This window comes from Colletes gigas, unplaced genomic scaffold, assembly GCF_013123115.1.
Source record: "Colletes gigas isolate AHSC1104 unplaced genomic scaffold, ASM1312311v1 Colletes_gigas_Sc00029, whole genome shotgun sequence".
Lineage (NCBI taxonomy): Eukaryota > Metazoa > Arthropoda > Insecta > Hymenoptera > Colletidae > Colletes > Colletes gigas.
Genome location: NW_025106658.1, coordinates 1,902,884 through 1,926,154, shown reverse-complemented (window position 1 = coordinate 1,926,154; position 23,271 = coordinate 1,902,884). Strand labels below are relative to the sequence as shown.

Genomic DNA, 23,271 nt, shown 5'->3' with positions numbered 1-23,271 from the left:
GAATCAACTGACTGCTTCTTTGGCTATGAATCTCTCTTTCAAACCACTCGAATTCGACAAGGGAACCGTACTTTAAATATCCTTCGAAATTAGAAGCATAAATCAGTCCCAACGCGAACGAAATGACTGTAAAACATTACTTTTTTAATGATATCAATCCTTTCTGTAACTTTAAATTAAACTTGAATCGATATTAGGAATTTTCATGAGTCAAGTTCAATTCGAATCAACTGGCTGCTTCTTTGGCTATGAATCTCTCTTTCAGACCACTCGAATTCGACAAGGAAACCGTACTTTAAATATCCTTCGAAATTAGGAGCATAAATCAGTCCCAACGCGAATGAAATTACTGTAAAACATTACTTTTTTAATAATATCAATCCTTTCTGTGACTTGAAATTAAACTTTAATCGAAGTTAGGAATTTTCATGAGTCAAGTTCAATTCGAATCAACTGACTGCTTCTTTGGCTATGAATCTCTCTTTCAAACCACTCGAATTCGACAAGGGAACCGTACTTTAAATATCCTTCGAAATTAGAAGCATAAATCAGTCCCAACGCGAACGAAATGACTGTAAAACATTACTTTTTTAATGATATCAATCCTTTCTGTAACTTTAAATTAAACTTTAATCGATATTAGGAATTTTCATGAGTCAAGTTCAATTCGAATCAACTGGCTGCTTCTTTGGCTATGAATCTCTCTTTCAGACCACTCGAATTCGACAAGGGAACCGTACTTTAAATATCTTTCGAAATTAGAAGCATAAATCAGTCCCAACGGGAACGAAATTACTGTAAAACATTACTTTTTTAATAATATCAATCCTTTCTGTAACTTTAAATTAAACTTTAATCGATATTAGGAATTTTCATGAGTCAAGTTCAATTCGAATCAAATGGCTGCTTCTTTGGCTATGAATCTCTCTTTCAAACCACTCGAATTCGACAAGGGAACCGTACTTTAAATATCCTTCGAAATTAGAAGCATAAATCAGTCCCAACGCGAACGAAATGACTGTAAAACATTACTATTTTAATAATATCAATCCTTTCTGTAACTTTAAATTAAACTTTAATCGATATTAGGAATTTTCATGAGTCAAGTTCAATTCGAATCAAATGGCTGCTTCTTTGGCTATGAATCTCTCTTTCAAACCACTCGAATTCGACAAGGGAACCGTACTTTAAATATCCTTCGAAATTAGAAGCATAAATCAGTCCCAACGCGAACGAAATGACTGTAAAACATTACTTTTTTAATGATATCAATCCTTTCTGTAACTTTAAATTAAACTTTAATCGAAGTTAGGAATTTTCATGAGTCAAGTTCAATTCAAGTCGAGTCAATTTGCTCCTATGAATAAATTTGAAAATATACCCTTGTTCTGCGATCCTTTTCCGCCCGATTAGGCTATCTCAACCGACAGATGCTACGAAATGATGTAATTAAGGCAAATTGCCACGGTTCACCGTGGATTCAGGTAAATTACACGGTGAGAGGCATTAGTCGGATGTAATAAGAGCTGCCATAAATTATAATTTCTTTCTGAATGAAGGTATTACCGGTTTTGTGGGCCGCTGAAGATCCCCTTTGCTACCATTGACATTGATAAAAGATTATTAATACACAGTTTTTCTTTTTTTAATTAGGGTATAAAAACAGAGTCTTGACTATAGGTAATTTTAAGGTTGACATCGACTTCAAAGACGATCGTTAGGCAAATTGCAGAAAATACATTGCAACCTGCGCCGAAAAATACACGAGTTTTACGACAGTGTAAACATATAAAACAGAATTGCAGGAAACATCTGCGTTCGGCAGACCGGTATTAAAGTGCACTAGCGTTTCTGAAAAAGAAAAACATCTCCGGGCGAATGGAATTGGCGACAAATGATATTTAGCGATGAAAAAAGAACTTAACGTGGGTGGTGCTGACGGTTTTAACTTTTACTGCCTTCGGGAACAGAAGGTCAATTATTAAGCTGTCGTCAAAGGGTTGATCGTCAAAGGCACCCCGGAGTTATCAACGAGAAAGTTAATCTTGCTCTGATCGATATTAGACGTAAACTCGTGTTTACATTCTTACGCGTAACGGTACACGAGAATGTTACAAAGATACACGGAAATAATTTAGTAAACTTTAGGTAAAACAACTATCGAACTATTAGGTTTTGATAATTCTTTTTTAAAAAAAAGGAGTCACAGTTTTTAGACGAATAAAATTATATTCAGTTTGTGCATTTATTTTCTTTCTCTCTAATCGGTTCAGAGATTATTCTCAGTTATTCATGTATGTGCTCGACTAATAAGGGATGATCCCCAAAGTAGAAGCTTAAAAACTTTTGAAACTTTAATGGACCTATATGACATACGTAGAAACGTAGATAATTTAGTTTGCTGCTGAAATTTGCTTTCAGGGGTGGAAATTAATCCTCGAACATTCTCGCGTGGCATAAGCGAATCAGAAATATGGCGGTCATGGCGCCTGAGAGGTTCCATCGCTCTCATAAACCCTGTATTTGAATTTCCAGTGTCAAAACGGTAGTCTCGGTGTTTACAGAAGAATATTTGTCGTGTTCGAGTTGACGTTGATCCGTAGTGCGAATCAGCCTTTAGTGGCTGTCACGCGGAACCGTTTTAAACTCGTCGACCCAGCATATGTAATACCAGACATGTTCGACGATGCACTCACTCGTGTATCTCGTTCTCGCTTTGCATGTCTGACGATTCGAGCACGGTTAGGTTTCAGCCCGAAATACAAAAGGTCGATTCCTGGAATGAAAACGCGACCATCCCCGGACTAACTCCACTCCTCTAGCCTCCGTTTCCGCTCGTTTATGCGAACGTCTATTTACAGTCAGTTTAAATAGTTAGATAATGAGTTTTATTATTATAAATCTCGTGAATTCTCCTTTTGGATATCTTAATTTACAAATGAAATTACGAACGAAATGTGAACCAAGACTTTTCGTTCGTTCTTTGCAAAAGTCTATTTACAGTCAGTTTAAATAGTTAGATAATGAGTTTTATTATTATAAATCTCGTGAATTCTCGTTTTGGATATCTTAATTTACAAATGAAATTACGAACGAAATGTGAATTAAGATTTTTCGTTCATTCTTTGCAAAAGTCTATTTACAGTCAATTTAAATAGTTGGACAATGAGTTTTATTATTATAAATCTCGTGAATTCTCCTTTTGGATATCTTAATTTACAAATGAAATTACGAACGAAATGTGAACCAAGATTTTTCGTTCGTACTTTGCAAAAGTCTATTTACAGTCAGTTTAAATACCTGGACAATGAGTTTTATTATTTGCTCAAATCATACAGGATTCTCATCTTGGATATTGCTTTAAAAGATTCATTTTAATTTCTATTTTAATTTACAAATTAATTCCTTCGTGAAAGTCTATTTACAGTTTAAATAGTTGGACAATGAGTTTTATTATTTGCTCAAATTATACAGGATTCTCATCTTGGATATTGCTTTAAAAGATTCATTTTAATTTCTATTTTAATTTACAAATAAATTCCTTTCTGAAAGTCTATTTACAGTTTAAATAGTTGGACAATGAGTTTTATTATTTGCTCAAATCATACAGGATTCTCATCTTGGATATTGCTTTAAAAGATTCGTTTTAATTTCTATTTTAATTTACAAATAAATTCCTTCGTGAAAGTCTATTTACAGTTTAAATAGTTGGACAATGAGTTATATTATTTGCTCAAATCATACAGGATTCTCGTCTTGGATGGCTTTAAAAGATTCTATTTAATTTCTATTTTAATTTGCAAATGAATTTACGAATCGAGTCGTGTATTATAATGGGAATAAATCCTTCCTGGCCTTGAAGAGCCAGTTGATTTTGACTGTATTAAAACGCCTCTGGCCGCAAACGTCCGTTGGATTCGCAACATGTCATACACACGTGTCACCGCAGATGCAGGCCGAGCTGGGTGGAAGCGAAGCTATGACCTGTCAGGAATTACTGGCGCTAAGCGGTGCCCTAAGTGCTGCACTGCCAACAGGCCAGCTGGCATTGGATTCCTTTCTGAATTCTCTAACGAAAGGTACAAACTCCCTTCCCTCTTTCAGCACTGATAAATCAAAAAACTTGTTAATAACTGCTAGATTAAGATCATCAGGTTGTGTAAATAACTTCGTTTGTTAATACCGTATTACACACTTCTCTCGTGAAAAATTTGATCGTGGTTGAATAGAACGGGGCAATTTTGAAAGCACACGCGTTATCGTTTATTTTAGGCATAAGGGATCGACATATTACTCTGGAGGATCGTACACAATGGCTGGCGACGGATATTGATAATTGTTCCTGTTGCTGCGAACTGCAGGGCGGCACTGATCAATGGCCAGACGAGGGCGACAAGTGGGCGAACTCGTCGCGCGCGAAAAGGTTTCTAAGATCATGCGGATATCGTTGTATCAGCGTGGTACGATGCATAAGACGCTCGATCAAGAAGCTGGTCGAACACAAATACTTTCAACAGGGTATTTTAGTGGCAATTTTGATCAATACTTTGAGCATGGGCATAGAATATCACAATCAGGTCAGTATTCATGTTCACGCCTACCACCAAACACTAGCACGTCGATTATTCAAACAATAAAATTCAATTTAGCAAACTGTTACTTTTCTCGTGAAAGGGATATTTTTTATTTCTAAATTCTAATAGCTTCGATTCACAATTTCTAATTTCTACAATCGTGGATCCACCATTATACTGTGTTAGACTACAAACTGTCTCTAAAACTTCTCTATCGACTCCACACCATTCTTTTTCGTGATGCTTCATTTTCTATTCTGATAATCGACGTTCTATTGTATTCTATGCACAGTGCTCCGATAACTATTAGCATCATGATTAGTTCCGATGTCTCTAGCAGTTTTAGAAAAAATTTATCGAAAAGAAGATGTTTTAAATGTGAATTTTGATATCTTTTCAATTGTCATTAATAAATAATAAATACAGACAAAAATGAAGCACATCATGAAGAGAAAAAAATTTGTCTTTAACTGCTATATCTTTGAATATCAATTAATGTGTTAAAAGTTACTGGAATGCTTTATATATTACATCTTGCTATTGTTAGGAGTAGATCGACCGTTTCGTTGTTTCGAATACACGTGTCGAGTGTGTTATTCTTTTTCTGTTCGTTGGTCAACAGCCCGAGCAATTAACCATAGTGGTTGAAATAAGCAATGTTGTGTTTTCGGCCGTTTTCGCTGTGGAAATGTTACTCAAGATAATAGCGGAGGGTCCGTTCGGTTATATCAGCAACGGATTCAATGTCTTCGACGGGGTCGTCGTGGTCCTCAGGTATATTAACAAATTTAAAAAATACTCCAACTTTCGTTAACGAGAAAAATAAATTTCAAAACATTTTTCATTCATACGTGTCCTGATGCATCTTAATAACACGTATTTTTTAAATATAATTTAAAATTTAAGACACTTGTTTTGTACGTTTCTAAAAATCAGTGAAAACAATTACCAAGCTATTATTAAAATGTATAAACCTGGATTGGAAGTCTAATAAAAATTAGAAAGAAAAATATCGAGAAATTACAAAGTGTATAAATTAACGATAAAAATAAATTTCAAAATATTTTTCATTCATACGTGTCCTGATGCATCTTAATAACACGTATTTTTTAAATATAATTTAAAATTTAAGACACTTGTTTTGTACGTTTCTAAAAATCAGTGAAAACAATTACCAAGCTATTATTAAAATGTATAAACCTGGATTGGAAGTCTAATAAAAATTAGAAAGAAAAATATCGAGAAATTACAAAGTGTATAAATTAACGAGAAAAATAAATTTCAAAATATTTTTCATTCATACGTGTCCTGATGCATCTTAATAACACGTATTTTTTAAATATAATTTAAAATTTAAGACACTTGTTTTGTACGTTCCTAAAAATCAGTGAAAACAATTACCAAGCTATTATTAAAATGTATAAACCTGGATTGGAAGTCTAATAAAAATTAGAAAGAAAAATATCGAGAAATTACAAAGTGTATAAATTAACGATAAAAATAAATTTCAAAATATTTTTCATTCATACGTGTCCTGATGCATCTTAATAACACGTATTTTTTAAATATTATTTAAAATTTAAGACACTTGTTTTGTACGTTTCTAAAAATCAGTGAAAACAATTACCAAGCTATTATTAAAATGTATAAACCTGGATTGGAAGTCTAATAAAAATTAGAAAGAAAAATATCGAGAAATTACAAAGTGTATAAATTAACGAGAAAAATAAATTTCAAAATATTTTTCATTCATACGTGTCCTGATGCATCTTAATAATACGTATTTTTTAAATATTATTTAAAATTTAAGACACTTGTTTTGTACGTTTCTAAAAATCAGTGAAAACAATTACCAAGCTATTATTAAAATGTATAAACCTGGATTGGAAGTCTAATAAAAATTAGAAAGAAAAATATCCAGAAATTACAAAGTGTATAAATTAACGAGAAAAATAAATTTCAAAATATTTTTCATTCATACGTGTCCTGATGCATCTTAATAACACGTATTTTTTAAATATTATTTAAAATTTAAGACACTTGTTTTGTACGTTTCTAAAAATCAGTGAAAACAATTACCAAGCTATTATTAAAATGTATAAACCTGGATTGGAAGTCTAATAAAAATTAGAAAGAAAAATATCCAGAAATTACAAAGTGTATAAATTAACGAGAAAAATAAATTTCAAAATATTTTTCATTCATACGTGTCCTGATGCATCTTAATAACACGTATTTTTTAAATATAATTTAAAATTTAAGACACTTGTTTTGTACGTTTCTAAAAATCAGTGAAAACAATTACCAAGCTATTATTAAAATGTATAAACCTGAATTAGAAGTCTAATAAAAATTAGAAAGAAAAATATCGAGAAATTACAAAGTGTATAAATTAACGAGAAAAATAAATTTCAAAATATTTTTCATTCATACGTGTCCTGATGCATCTTAATAACACGTATTTTTTAAATATAATTTAAAATTTAAGACACTTGTTTTGTATGTTTCTAAAAATCAGTGAAAACAATTACCAAGCTATTATTAAAATGTATAAACCTGAATTAGAAGTCTAATAAAAATTAGAAAGAAAAATATCGAGAAATTACAAAGTGTATAAATTAACGAGAAAAATAAATTTCAAAATATTTTTCATTCATACGTGTCCTGATGCATCTTAATAACACGTATTTTTTAAATATTATTTAAAATTTAAGACACTTGTTTTGTACGTTTCTAAAAATCAGTGAAAACAATTACCAAGCTATTATTAAAATGTATAAACCTGGATTGGAAGTCTAATAAAAATTAGAAAGAAAAATATCGAGAAATTACAAAGTGTATAAATTAACGAGAAAAATAAATTTCAAAATATTTTTCATTCATACGTGTCCTGATGCATCTTAATAACACGTATTTTTTAAATATAATTTAAAATTTAAGACACCTGTTTTGTACGTTTCTAAAAATCAGTGAAAACAATTACCAAGCTATTATTAAAATGTATAAACCTGGATTGGAAGTCTAATAAAAATTAGAAAGAAAAATATCGAGAAATTACAAAGTGTATAAATTAAACATCCTATTTCGTTAACGAGAAAAATTAATTTCAAAATATTCTTCATTCATACGTGTCCTGAAACGTCCTAATAATACATACTTTTTAAATATAATTTAAGGACACTTGTAAGTTTTGTATGTTTCTACAAATTAGTGAAAACAATTCAAGCAAACTATTATTAAAATGTATAAACCTGGATTAGAAGTCTAATAGTAATTAGAAAGAAAAATATCGAGAAATTACAAAGTGTATAAATTAAACATCCTATTTCTGCGTTAAAAATATAAACTAACTAGTATTAGAAGTAGAAGAAACTAACTAGTACGTTTGTTTGCAATTTGTTGCAGCGTCGTGGAGATTTTCCAAGCGTTTGTCGAGGAGAGGAGCGGAAGTTCGGGGCTGAGCGTGTTGAGGACCTTCCGGTTGCTGAGGATCTTGAAGCTGGTCCGTTTCTTGCCGAACTTGAGGCGTCAATTGTTCGTGATGCTACGCACGATGGATAACGTTGCCGTATTCTTTTCCCTTTTAGTACTTTTCATCTTTATATTCAGGTAAGTCGTTTCCCATTCTCCCGTTTGGACAGAGACTTAGCCGCGGTACTTGTCGCATCGTCGGTTCTCGTAGTCGGAGGGTGCACGTTCCAGGGATCGCGGTTCGCGCGGATCCAGGGGGATCGTATCGTGGATAAGACGCGCGTTTCGTGTTCACGGACGCGGAACAACCGTATCGGATAATCACCTCATCAGCCTAACGTTTGCATGAACGCAAAAGCGGATTGGAGTCGTTGGATTATCGATGGATATACATATTGCGGAGAGACGAATATTCGAACGAAACGTTAAGTGTCAACGAGACGTAGCCGGTTTTTGCAGATCCGTTGATCGTTACGTAAAGTGCAAACCAGAGAGCCTTGAAATAGTGAATTTTTTTTTTTTGTCGCGGGAGGTCTCATTGACATTTATAAATATTGGAAAGAGCTTTTTGTCCGCTTCCGAGCTTCCCACAGGAACCGAAGCTTGTATATTATGTATCACTGCCCTTCGAACACGAAGTGTACTAGGTGACTATGTCTTCCGTTTACCTCCTGTCTTTTCTTGTTTATGCGCTTTTACTTTTCTCACGGCATATGGTTCGTCGCGTAAATGCATCACATAGACGATCGAGTCTCGCAGCAGTTTTTCGTACATACCACAAACTCTGTTTATGAGCGTTTATGGGCAGCGTTTTCTGACGTTGTGTTGGTAATGGCGATGGGTGTTTGTTGGCACGTCTACGAGGGATGTCTTGTTGGCCCTTTCTCATGGCTTGAGGCATCGAACGTGTATTACTTTACCGTTTTTATTAGAGGACACCTGTTATACATATGAATATCGATATAAATATATATATACGTATATCAAACATATATTCTCATGTGTGCATGGTGGTTTTTACCTAGTGACAAGTATGAGAGCTATATGTATATATATTTATATCTTCTCTACTATTATCTATTTGATTTATTCGTGTTATCGTACGTCTTTCTCACTGTCGCTACGTTACCTTTCTTTTCTTTCTGCTATGTACCTTCAAGTGCCTACAAAGTGCGTGCGCCTCGGTGTGGTCATCGATATTAGACAGCTTGCGAATGAACGATATGTACCTTTTTTTACCCCCGGTTCTGATCTGATTATGCTACGTACACGGCCTCTCGCTATTTCGCGTTTCACGAACGACGGTTGATTGGCTCGCCACAATCGCCCTTATCCTCGTTTGCTCGCTTTCTTTCAGCCACCATCACTACGATCACCTCGACCCATAAGTAATGTCATTTTCCAACACTTCCACCACAAAATCTTATTTTCGACGGAAATTTTCACTTATAATAACCAACTATGCAACTCAAAATGTATCTACTACTTATTTGTGTAACTTAAAATTTATAAATCTCATTCAAACTCATTTCAAATCAAGAATTAATTGTTTTAATTCCATAGTAAGAAGTCTTGCCACCCATGTACATGCAGGTGAACAATTATCGATATTTTTTCAGTTCCAAACTAGTATTTTTTGCTGACTGAACAATGATGACACAATTGGGGGAAATTATGTCTCTGAAACGGTTGCAATTATTTGCTTTTATGCATCACTGTGTCTAAACTTTTTCTAAATTTTCGATTAGAATAAAAGATCGATTATACAGGGTGTTCGGCCACCCCTGGTAAAAATTTTAATGGCGGATTCTAGAGGCCAAAATAAGACAAAAATCAAGAATACCAATTTGTTGATGGAAGCTTCGTTAAAAAGTTATTAACAATTAAATTGAAAAATTTCAAATCGTTCTGGAAAAATTATTTTCGGTTGCGGGGGTCAACTACAATCATTTTTGGTGAGTACACATACCTCCGAAATCCTATCTACTTTCGAGAAAAAAAATCGAGTAGGTGGTGAAATTTTTCGGCGAAAAAAAATTTTTCAAATCGTTCTAAAAAAATTATTTTCGGTTGCGGGGATCAATTACAATCATTTCTTATCATTACACATACCTCCGAAATCGTACGCACTTTCGAGAAAAAAATTCCTTACTGAAAATCCAATTCTAAATTTTTCAACGGAGAAAAAAAATTGCAAATTGTTGTGGAAAAATTATTTTCGGTTGCGGGGGTCAATTACAATCAGTTTTTGTCATTAGACATACCCACGAAATCCTGCCCACTTTCGAGAAAAAAAATAGAGAAGGTGTGAAATTATTCGAGAAAATTAAAAAATTGCAAATCGTTGTGGAAAAATTATTTTCCGTTGTAGGGTTCAATTACAGTCATTTTTGGTGAACAGACATACCCCCGAAATCTTGCGCATTTTCGAGAAAAAAATTCAGTAAGTGCGGCACTTTAAACGTTAATTACTTTTTAACGAAGCTTCCATCAACAAATTGGTATTCTTGATTTTTGTCTTATTTTGGCTTCTAGAATCCGCCATTACAATTTTTCCCAGGGGTGGCCGAACACCCTGTATAGTGTACAGATTCTTATTAAAATATGAAAGTATTTTTTGAAGCTTCACAAAATAATTTCATTTTTAATTTAACATATAATTTTCGATTAGAATAAAAGATCGATTATTCAGTTCTTAAGATAATAAATTCTTATTAAAATGTGAAAGTATATTTCGAAGCTTCACAAAATAATTTCATTTTTAATTTGTCATATAATTTTCGATCAGAATAAAAGATCGATTATTCAGTTCTTAAGATTATAAATTCTTATTAAAATGTGAAAGTATATTTCGAAGCTTCACAAAATAATTTCATTTTTAATTTGTCATATAATTTTCGATCAGAATAAAAGATCGATTATTCAGTTCTTAAGATTATAAATTCTTATTAAAATGTGAAAGTATATTTCGAAGCTTCACAAAATAATTTCATTTTTAATTTATCATATAATTATCACCCTGAAAATTTATTCTAGAATTCCTCAATCCTTCTCAATAAAAATTGAAAGAAACAACTTAATGGGGCGAATAATACATTCATTCGTGCAACCAGTTTTCGTTTAAATTCCGTGTTTTCGAAATGAATACGAAATCAGTGAAACGATGATTCGAATCCCAGCCACGTTTACGTGTGTCGTGTTTCAATTTTAATAAAATCTCTGACATCGACCGCGAACAGTAATCGATTCGGTGTAGAATGACCTAAACGTATTTTCGCACTAATGGATAGTGCGAAATATTGAAATTATTCCGCGTTAATGCTTTGTATTTACTACTCTATGGACAGCGAAACAGCAATTTCGTGATTCCACTGTGAAATTCGTTTAATAATCGAGGGAACCGCACGAAACGTTACGCAGCGACTTTGACGAGACAAACAGAAAACTGAAAAATATTTCACCCCATTTCGGTCGTTTGCTTCAATGAATTTACGGAAATATTGAGCAATGAATATCGTAATTCATAAATCATGACTAAAAAATTGTACCTTTCTTTGGATAATATTATTGCAAATTCAAATTAATTTCACTCCTCTTTGAAAGATCTAAAAATCGTAAGAAATTCAAATTTAAAAAGAGTGAAATTGTACAAAACTTTGTTCAGATAATGAGAATAGTAGAAATGAATTTTAAAACGCAAAAATATTTAAAAATTGTCCTATACGTGTATTTTATTTTTATTTTTTTATGATTTCGTGCCAGTTTCTGGGCTAATCTCCGAAACTATTGTATCGATTCTGATTGAATTTCCCCCACTCTGCAGAGTATTTATTCCCGAAGGATTTAATCTGTTTATAAAAACCGTTTCAATAGTTTCAATATTGTGATTTTTATCGTTAAAGATTCAACGTGTTTAAAATGTGAATTCTGTGTCTTTTTCCATATAACTATATTTCTAATTAATTTTAAAACAATATTTGAATATTTCTGCGTTTTCCTCCCAAAAGATTAAACCTAGAAATCGTGCAATTATTATTTTCTATATAAATTAAAAAAAGAATTTCCCCACGTTTCCCTGTACTATTCTTTCAGAACAAAAAAGAAAACGATATTACTTATGGGAAGATTTGATATTTTGGTAGCTCGACATTCATCGATACATAAACGGGAATTAAAATGCGGTTTACTTGCAGCTTTTGTTGGAAGTATTGCACTTTTCACATGGCATTTCTGTTTTTCTTCTTCCTTTTCTTTGGATCAAAACTGTACTATCGAATTCAGGCGATAGAAGCGACTAGAAGCGTTTCAAAATGATTTACTGTACATATTCCGGCGATCAGACATTTCTTAGAATACGATAAGACTTTAAATTTACATAAAAACTGTAACAATTCGTGTCCAAACACAGGGGACCAACAAACGATCGACTTTTCTCGATAGCCCAACAAGAAGACTTTAATTTTCAGTTTTCCATTAGCAGCCGACCATTGTTTTCGCTGACAATAAAGCGTTTCTAGAATCTGCGAACAATTTTTCGGTTGTATTTAACTGTCGATCAGATTTCTGCACACTTGACGACGCAAAGTATTATAAAATGAAATCGAGGGAACAGGAACGGTTCCATTTAACGAAGGACGCGAGAAGCTCGAGTGCGCACATTACTTTTCGTGTAATTTCGTTTCACTCGATCGACACGGAAGCCTTTCTAATCGCGTTTCTATTTTTTTTTCGTTTATTTTATTACGTTTCGTTTCAATCTCGTACATCTAGCCCCCTTTCTCCACCCGCCCTCTGTCTATCTTGCGTCCTTCTTATTTTATTTCATTTGACATACACGTACAGACATACACACACACATATATATATATATACCTATCTATCTATATATATTTACGGATAAGAGAGTACATTGCACGTTTCGTTGTGTTGTAGTATTCTCGGGATGAACCTGTTTGGTTGCAAATTCTGTGAAACGATGAAAGGCAGCTCTGACGTCGAGTGTGATAGAAAAAACTTTGACTCGTTACTCTGGGCTATTGTGACGGTGTTTCAGGTACCTACAAAGGATACTTTTTCACGTATCTCTCGAGGGCTTTTTTTCCTCTATATAATAGTGTATATTATACATATATTCGTATATATATATATATATACACATATATATATATATATATATTACACATGCATCTACATATATGCCAAAGTACCTGTATACAAGCGTATAGTATACATATATGTGTATACATACGTACCGTACGTACAGATATATGCGTATGTGTGCACGTATATATGTAATATGTACACGCACATATATATATATAGATATATATATAGATATTACGTTTGTCAACGTTTAAAGCTATAAAACTCGTACGACCGCGGACCGTACATCTGCTTTTATGATATCGCGAGGCCTAAGGTAACGTATGTATGAGAGATACATGAACACCTATGGCATGTCGCCGTATCGAGGTAGGAGGAGGCCACGGATCATTCGAACCACCGAATTTTCCTAATGTTTCTTCGCTTCTCTATTCGCCGTCCACTCGCAGCTGCCGCTTAGCGAGAGCAAAATATGCGTTTTCGAGACCATAACAGTCTCGTATGCACAACGCCATAGGCGCGCGTCGAGCTGGCCGTTGGCATGCTTCCGCTATCATTTTTACAATAATTTCTCTCTGTTGTGCTTCGTACGCCATACAGTTCTCTATCGTTCGATCGCTACGAATTTCTTTTTTTTTGCTCAAAACAAAAAATTGTCGCTTCGAGCGACTGCTGCGCTCGCCTGCGTTTGAAACCTGCAAAGAAAAATAGCAACCAGGTTTCCACGCGAACGTGTGTTTGCTTATGGTTCTTTTTTTTTTTTGGAGTGGAATAATTTTTTTTTTGGGAGAATAAATTATTTTGAATTTGTGTTTGATTTTATTGAAACATATACATTTGTGGATTTAGTAATTCTTTAGTGATTATGAAGCTTTATTATCTGTCGAAATGTAATTCTAGCTTTTCATGCACGATATTCGCTAATTAGAATGAATTTGAAAAAATAAGCGAAAGCAGAAAATATAAACGAACGCCCGAAGTGATTATAATCGCCATAAACAAACTGCTCTCGTTGAACGAAGTATAGTGCGTTATTATAAACGCCGTGCCACACTTCTTAAATAACGAAGCTATAATAATATTTCGACACGTGATAAAATTTCGATCGTAAATATCTCGATGTCCAATTGAGCTACAAGACCTACAAATCTGTCTCTCCCTGTGAATCTGACAAACTAATTTATGGAATTAAAGCTTTAAAAAATTCATTTTTTATTAAACCACTTATGTACTAGCATTATTTCCTTTTTAGCTCGATGCAGAGGAATTGATCGGAGCCTTTTGTATAGACTGCTCTTATAGGGTTTATGAATCTTAAATTTTATGATGTATACCGTATTTTAATTTATTATTGGACCATTTAAAATTTCGTTGAGCCGTACGAAGCATAACAGACACGACTATGAGATTTTCAAGAGTCGTTCGGATGTGATAGTTGCCGAACAAGAGATCTTACATCACACTTTTCAAAAGTACAGTACCTCTCGCTTATAATAGGATTATCATACGATTTTCATACATTTTGTTATACTCTTTTGTCTCGAACAGTTCTAGTGTTAAATATGATTGATAATAATAACTTGAATAAGTATTCAAAATAGCCCAAAACGCTTCTGTGACGTTTCACGCGAATAGAAAGGAACGAAAAACTCGCTCGGCGCTCGCCGCGTTAAAAATAATCCGGACGAGATCGTGTTTGGATTTATTTCCATCGGTGCAGCATCACCGCTCCATCGGTAATACTCCTATCAAGATACGATAAAAAACAGAGGAAATTAAATGTTCAATAATTCATATTTTAACGCGATTATAATCCAGACCTAACCCAGACCTAATTCAGGCCTAATCCAGACCTAACCCAGACCTAATTCAGGCCTAATCCAGACCTAACCCAAACCTAATTCAGACCTAACCCAGACCTAACCCAGATCTAATCTAGATCTAATCCAGACCTAACCCAGATCTAATCTAGATCTAATCCAGACCTAACCCAGATCTAATCTAGATCTAATCCAGACCTAACCCAGATCTAATCTAGATCTAATCCAGACCTAACCCAGATCTAATCTAGATCTAATCCAGACCTAACCCAGACCTAATTCAGGCCTAATTCAGACCTAACCCAGACCTAATTCAGGCCTAATCCAGACCTAACCCAAACCTAATTCAGACCTAACCCAGACCTAACCTAGACATAACCCAGATCTAATCTAGATCTAATCCAGACCTAACCCAGATCTAATCTAGATCTAATCCAGACCTAACCCAGATCTAATCTAGATCTAATCCAGACCTAACCCAGATCTAATCTAGATCTAATCCAGACCTAACCCAGATCTAATCTAGATCTAATCCAGACCTAACCCAGACCTAATTCAGGCCTAATTCAGACCTAACCCAGACCTAATTCAGGCCTAATCCAGACCTAACCCAAACCTAATTCAGACCTAACCCAGACCTAACCTAGACCTAACCCAGATCTAATCTAGATCTAACCCAGACCTAACCCAGATCTAATCTAGATCTAACCCAGACCTAACCCAGATCTAATCTAGATCTAATCCAGACCTAACCCAGATCTAATCTAGATCTAATCCAGACCGAGCCCAGATCTTAGACTGCGGATGTTTATGCATTTATGGGAAATTTTAATCCTCAAAAAACTACAGAATGCATTTAATATGCAAAAATATAAGAAACACTTAAAGTAAGATACGAATTATTGTATTTAGGGGTTGAGACAGCCCTCTGTGAAGCTTCTATTAATAAAAATGTGAATTTGCATAAAGATCAGTCTAATTATTCCATATAAAAATTGGTACAAACATATGGGACAATCTAATATGTATCTTATCAGTGATTACTTTTATAACGAGAAAATAGAATTGAAACGCTTAAAATGTACTTGTGGAAGCAAAAGAATGTAAACGAACGATGTAGGTTATAGAAAGGTTTGGCAAAGAGCGCGGGAATGTTCGTTCGAGGCTATAGTTGTTTAATTTTCTTTATTAAAGAGTGTCAGATGGGAGGTTGGTAACCACGTGGCCCTTTTGTCACGGTCCTGGTAGCAAGGTCTCCTCGATCCGTCCTTTGTGATCCAGGGAACGATGAAAGGACTAGTTATTCAGAGTCCAATATCCTTTTGGTAGTGGTGCGCCGAAGGGAAAGGGTGTAATCTTCGGATCAAGGAGGTATAGGCGCAAACCTGGGTACTTCCAAACGCTACAGCGCAGAACCAAAATCAATGTTCTGTGTATGACGCGTTGCTCTTTTTATTGTTCGCGGAGAAAACGTAGGGAGAGAACGAGAACCATTTCCCTCGTTTATATTCCCCTGGAAAATACATTGGCTGGAATTTAAATAAGTGTCTCTATAATTTTGGCAAAATTCACTGCGCGTAATGGGTTTACCAATAAAAGCAACGGGGATTCCAGTGAAATGAAAACGATTAAGGATAATCTGGCGCTCGTTGTTTCACTTTTATGTACATTCATGGACGCTATATGAAATATTTTTTAAACGACCATCACGATTTTATTTCTTCTTCTTCGAATTTAATAAGAATTTTAATAATTTCAACGGGTTAAAAAACTTCGTACCGAATTCCACTAAAATAAAAAATCGTTTACTTATTTGCTTTTAAAGTTATGTACATTCATGGACGCTATATGAAATACAATATTTTTTAAACGATCGTCACGATTTTATTTCTTCTTCTTCGAATTTAATAAGAATTTTAATAATTTCAACGGGTTAAAAAACTTCGTACCGAATTCCACTAAAATAAAAAATCGTTTACTTATTTGCTTTTAAAGTTATGTACATTCATGGACGCTATATGAAATACAATATTTTTTAAACGACCGTCACGATTTTATTTCTTCTTCTTCGAATTTAATAAGAATTTTAATCATTTCAACGGGTTAAAAAACTTCGTACCGAATTCCATTAAAATAAAAAATCGTTTACTTGTTTGTTTTTAAAGTTATTTACTTAAATATTCCTTAAATATTGAAATCTTGGAACCAAAAACTGCTGTACAACAATAACAGCTATACATTTTACTGAAGCCTGTTTAACTATAATGATAATTAACTATAAATGATCTCAGAAGCGAGAGTTACTGTACTTATTCATGTATTCATTTGCTCAGGGAGAAAATAAATGAAGTCTATTTCTCTGATCACTTTCCTCGATGAAACTGTGATATAAGTTCTTTGATGGAACGTTACATTTTTGAGAATAAGTTATGTGCATCGAAGCTTCGTAATTAATCGCTAATTAGGCTTGTCACTGTATTGTTCTTGTTATCGTTGCGTGGTTGTCGCAAGTGCACCATTGATTTAGCTTTTTCTCCTCCAATGAAGCAACGAAATCTTGAAATCTGTGGTAGAAACTTTTGTTGTTGTTGTGTAAGAACATTCGATGGTGTTGTCGCATAAACGTAGAAAATGGAGAAAACCTTTTTTTCGTATCGTCGCTTTTACAATTTTTTATTGCTTACTTCGATTGGTTCTACGTATTGGCTCAAGCCGTGCATGTTTATTGTTCGTACTCTTTCTCTTTATATATATATATACGCTTTGCATGCTGATATGCGTTCTTAGGTGTTCGTTATTGCTTATCATTTCAATATGCACACATATTCTTACAGTATTTACATTCTATCATACGAACTATCGTTACACTGTAAAAAACGGCACTAAAGTTACGGGGATACATCGATTATTTCAACAGGGATCTCTAACTTTCAGGCGATACTTACTTTCCATTTATTTCTCCACGAAAGAAAGAAATTTTCGATAGCTAAACCGTTTAAGGTTTTTATCGTTTAGTCGAAACAATAGAAACTCCTGTCGGTTGTAAAAATTGTATAAATTTTATGGAGAAGAGATTCGTAAACTCGACTAAAGTTATGGTTAACGGAAGCGACGTTATTGCCAAACTCGAGCGAAAGAAACCAGATTTCTTTACACACGGTGAATTCTTGATTCTTAATTCACTGATTCAACTAAAACTTCGTTCACTGGCAGATTTCAGTTAAAAACATTCGAAATAACCCGTGGAAATAATCATCGAATATTATTCAATTCATTTTGCAATAAATTGAACAGTTGGAGCTCCCTGTATTACGATACTGACAAAATAATAGAGATTTATAATAGGCAACGAACTTCGACGATTACAGAATATACGTAAGCAGTCTGTTGTTTAAACGCCAGAGATGGGTAAAATTTTAACTGAATAAAGAATCGAATAAAGTCAACGTAAATATTAGATATCCTAATCTTAAATTAGCTAAAAGCTGCTTAATTCTACGATCACACTTTCTTACGAAATAGTGAATTATTCGATAATTGTCTCACGATCTCATATGACTTATTTTTTAAACAAAAAATTAAATTGTAACGCCTTGTATGTTTAAGTAATATTTCTCTCATAATTCGAGAAATGCTCAATGAACAAGAAACTACCATTTTCACGTATTTTTATTGAGAAAATGGGATTTGCAATCACAAATGATATAAATCAAGAGAATTTTTATTTTAAATATATCGAAATTGAAATCGACGAATAAAGTTGAGATTATTCGAGCGAACGAATAAAGAATGAAGGGACTTTATTCGATGCTAGATTCGGATAAGCTTGTTGGCTACGCCATGAATTTTTGACAGTGTAGCACATGTCTTAGATATGTCCGTGTCATTTTTTCAGTACATTCGGTGGCATTTGTGTGAGAATTTCTACACGTCTCATTTACCTACTTCTAACTCTACGGTTTCACTTCGTATCTCTGTTCCATCTGTTTGTCTTACATTATAATCTCGCCTATCCGTACCGATCGCAATACGGACGTTCGACGAAAAAGATCGATGGATCGTCGTCGCGTATTAGGAACGATTCGCGCGTTGAAGAAACCGTCGCGTGTCCGACGAACCGAAGTAAATATTATTTGCTGAATGAAACAACCGTCTACCACACGTAATATTGTACGATTTACGTGCTATTGAATATTAACTATTGCGTTAGCCGCTGTAGATAGACATCTTTGTTCATCCGATACCTCTTTAGCTACTCGATTAGAGTAGACAATTTATTAGAGGCATATAAGACTCGTTAATAACAATATTACAGATACTGCTAAAACCGACAGCTAGTGAGTACTTGTGCAACCAATCGCTGACAGTTCGTTCGAAATTTTTAACCTTATATTTAGACATTATATTTACGCTTTGCCGTTTCTTTTTCTTTATTAATATACATACAAGTCCACCGTGACATTCTGCAAAGGCAAGTACACTTTGCTGCGTTTACCATTTATTACTGTTACCCAGTTCGAAACAGTTCGATAATCACGGATTCTCTGGTAGACTTTCTGCTTCTCCCTCATTATTCTACAGAGTGGGTCACAAAATTGGGGCGAACGTCTCCCCTCTTTCGTCGGAGATAAAAAGACCATCGCATAATCACATAAAATAGAAGAAAATTTAATATATTAATTCTGCTTTTATATTTTTATTCCATAAATATCTGTTAAATATGGACTTTAAACAACAAAATTTCGAAAAGAGTACACGAGGAACAATATGAACCGTGGAACAGTATAAGACGGACGAAGCATTAATAACGAGTTTTCCAATAAAAGCTATAAAACTTCGACTTGAAACGAAATGAAAATTACAGAACATAATCTGGTTTTATTTCTATATACGTTCGACGATATTATATATGAAATAATATTATTTAAACGTCCAGCATTGCGTTCGATGCGATGCAAGGGTGGCTCGACTATCGATCGACTATCGCAATTAGCATCTCCCCAAATTCGACATTATTGCTTATGGACACATCTCTAATGGCGAAACTCGAGCCTAACGGCGCTAACCAAATTGCAATGGCACCGTCTTGCCACCGAAATCTGCTTTATGATCGCGAGGGGGGAAACTTTCGAGCACATCCTTCTTAGCTCAGTTTCATCAGACCTTCTTCGGGGCAAAATGTGGCTCTAAACTCAAACGAAACTTCTAACAGTTAGTATTATTTCGGTGGCGAAATGTTATCGAAATAAACCTCATTTGAATCAAAGAACAGAACTCCAAGAAACTAGATAAATTATTATTATGCTGCGTTCGATTTAATAACATGGATTTATAATTCTTAGCTCGTCAAACCTGTATTTGTTTAAAATTAAAATAGTTAATTAGAACTATAAAGTAGAATATTATAATATTTCTTGCAGTGTTAAAGTTTCCATTTATTACACAGAAAGCTTTGTTCGATCGATTTAATAACATGGATTTGTAATTCTTAGCTCGTCAAACCTGTATTTGTTTAAAATTAAAATAATTAATTGAACTATAAAGTAGAATATTATAATATTTCTTGCAGTGTTAAAGTTTCCATTTATTACACAGAAAGTTCTGTTCGATCGATTTAATAACATGGATTTGTAATTCTTAGCTCGTCAAACCTGTATTTGTTTAAAATTAAAAGATAGTTAATTAGAACTATAAAGTAGAATATTATAATATTTCTTGCAGTGTTAAAGTTTCCATTTATTACACAGAAAGTTCTGTTCGATCGATTTAGTAAAATGGATTTGTAATTCTTAGCTCGTCAAACCTGTATTTGTTTAAAATTAAAAGATAGTTAATTAGAACTATAAAATAGAATATTATAATATTTCTTGCAGTGTTAAAGTTTCCATTTATTACACAGAAAGTTCTGTTCGATCGATTTAATAACATGGATTTGTAATTCTTAGCTCGTCAAACCTGTATTTGTTTAAAATTAAAATAGTTAATTAGAACTATAAAGTAGAATATTATAATATTTCTTGCAGTGTTAAAGTTTCCATTTATTACACAGAAAGCTTTGTTCGATCGATTTAATAACATGGATTTGTAATTCTTAGCTCGTCAAACCTGTATTTGTTTAAAATTAAAATAATTAATTGAACTATAAAGTAGAATATTATAATATTTCTTGCAGTGTTAAAGTTTCCATTTATTACACAGAAAGTTCTGTTCGATCGATTTAGTAAAATGGATTTGTAATTCTTAGCTCGTCAAACCTGTATTTGTTTAAAATTAAAATAATTAATCGAACTATAAAGTAGAATATTATAATATTTCTTGCAGTGTTAAAGTTTCCATTTATTACACAGAAAGTTCTGTTCGATCTTCAATGAAACAGGATCTAGATCATTCCCAATTTTGCGACGCACTCTGTAAATACGAAAACATTTCAGATAACTGTGGATAGTACTTTTTAAATATAATTTCATGTACTCCGTGACAATGAAGACACTTGTGAGTTTTGTACGTTTCTTAAAATTAGTGAAAACATTAGCATTAGAAGTCTAATAGAAATTACAAAGTGTATACATTAAACATTCTATTTTACAGTTACTTATTAACACTTTACCGACCGGTAGCGGTTTATTAATCGGCTATCGGTCGGTAAACGCCGACCGATAAAACAGTTGATTAATAGGCTATCAGTCGGTAAGTGTTGGCCGGTAAAACAGTCGATTAATAGGCTATCGGTCGGTAATGTGTTAACAAAACCTATTTTACTAGTGACTAAAGTACATTAATAACTAAAATTAAAATACTAAGCTGTCAACAGTTAGTCAGATGAACAAAGTACGTTTTAAAAAACGCCCAAAACATTCAAATGTCTTGCCCCAATCGTCACGGAATGTATCCACCAGGGATACAGTCACACGAGTAACAGTTTATTGCAAAAACATTCCACCGTTTGTGACGTTATCGGTTACGATAACGTTATAAGATTCGTTGAAAAAGAGCAAACATGGTGGGCAGCTATCCTTTTGAAATTTTAGCATCGTCGTACCGTTTCTTACAGTTACACACAGCTTATGTAACATTTGCTTGACAACAACATACGAGTATTTTATACACGTTCGCCTAATTGTTTCTTGTCTGAATACAAGACACATATATATATATATTTGTATAAGTGGACGAACACGCCGATCTTGCAGAATGTGACTGTACAAGCTTCAAGTGACAGTTGTTTTTCGCTGTCTACCCGACATGTCTGCTTAATCACTGCCCCCCGCGAAGTGTCTTCAGTTGAAATAAAGCTGATACACATTTTCCAGCCAATTGTTATCAGTATTAAATTTTTAAAAGCATAGAAAACAATTACAGTTTCATTTTAAATTGCTATAGATTTAAAAGGATAATAAAATATATTATTAAATAAATGTATATAATTTCAAATTATTCTTATACTTACAAAAATTAAAATAATTAAAAATAATATATATAATATATAATTATATATTATATATTCAATTAAAACTCATTTTATAATAAAAGTCACTAAAGGAGGTATACTTGAGTATAAAATTATAATAAAAACAATAAATAAAGAATTACATCAAGATATAAAATCTTTATTGAAAATTAATAAGACCCGTATTGTTGTTTATCGACAAAAATTTATATTCGTCCTTTAAATACGCTAACGATTTTTCACGGCCGGCCAAACATTGGCAATTTTCGTCGGACGAATAACGATGCAACTGACAGCCAGAAATACAATTTCATCTCTGAATTGCCGCTTAAAATATTCACCGCCGTATTCGAACCGACCCCGAAAACACCGGTTCAATGATTACACGTCCCGAATACGATATTTTATAGCTTCGTTTTCAAATCGACAGATAAATTGCATCGGAAGAAAGTCAATACGACGATTCTTCTCATGGAAGGAGCAGAAATTCGAGTGTCTCCAAGAATCCATGTCCTTGTTCCACCACTTATTAGCTTTCGACATCAACACGAGTGTCCCACATTTTCTGGAAATATTTGTATTACAGTTTTATGTACACAAAAGGTGACTTTCGACGCCTCATCGAAGGAAACTGATTAAACTTCGAAAATAATTTCAAATTATTGTTAGAAAAGTTCTAAAATCCTCAGCTTCAGTAGCAAACAGGGCAAAGTTCAAGTGGAGACGTGGAGAGATAGCTAAGAATATTGGAGACCCCGAAATTTCTGAGATTCGAATCGATTCTGCTTGGATTCTGGTTGGAGGGTGGGTCAAGCTGTAACAATTGGACTGAGGTAGTTCGAACGATGAAAAAGTT

General features: G+C 33.6%; 1 protein-coding gene across 1 annotated transcript in view; it reads left to right on the top strand.

Annotated features, from left to right (window-relative positions):
- Positions 1-23,271, top strand: part of LOC122401832 (voltage-dependent T-type calcium channel subunit alpha-1G) — a 96,742-nt gene that overhangs the window by 54,368 nt on the left and 19,103 nt on the right. Inside the window, exons 14-17 of the mRNA XM_043404214.1 lie at positions 3,950-4,079; positions 4,273-4,577; positions 5,197-5,348; positions 7,980-8,183. Of these exons, the coding sequence (XP_043260149.1) occupies positions 3,950-4,079; positions 4,273-4,577; positions 5,197-5,348; positions 7,980-8,183 (791 nt within the window). The remainder of the gene's footprint in view (positions 1-3,949; positions 4,080-4,272; positions 4,578-5,196; positions 5,349-7,979; positions 8,184-23,271) is intronic.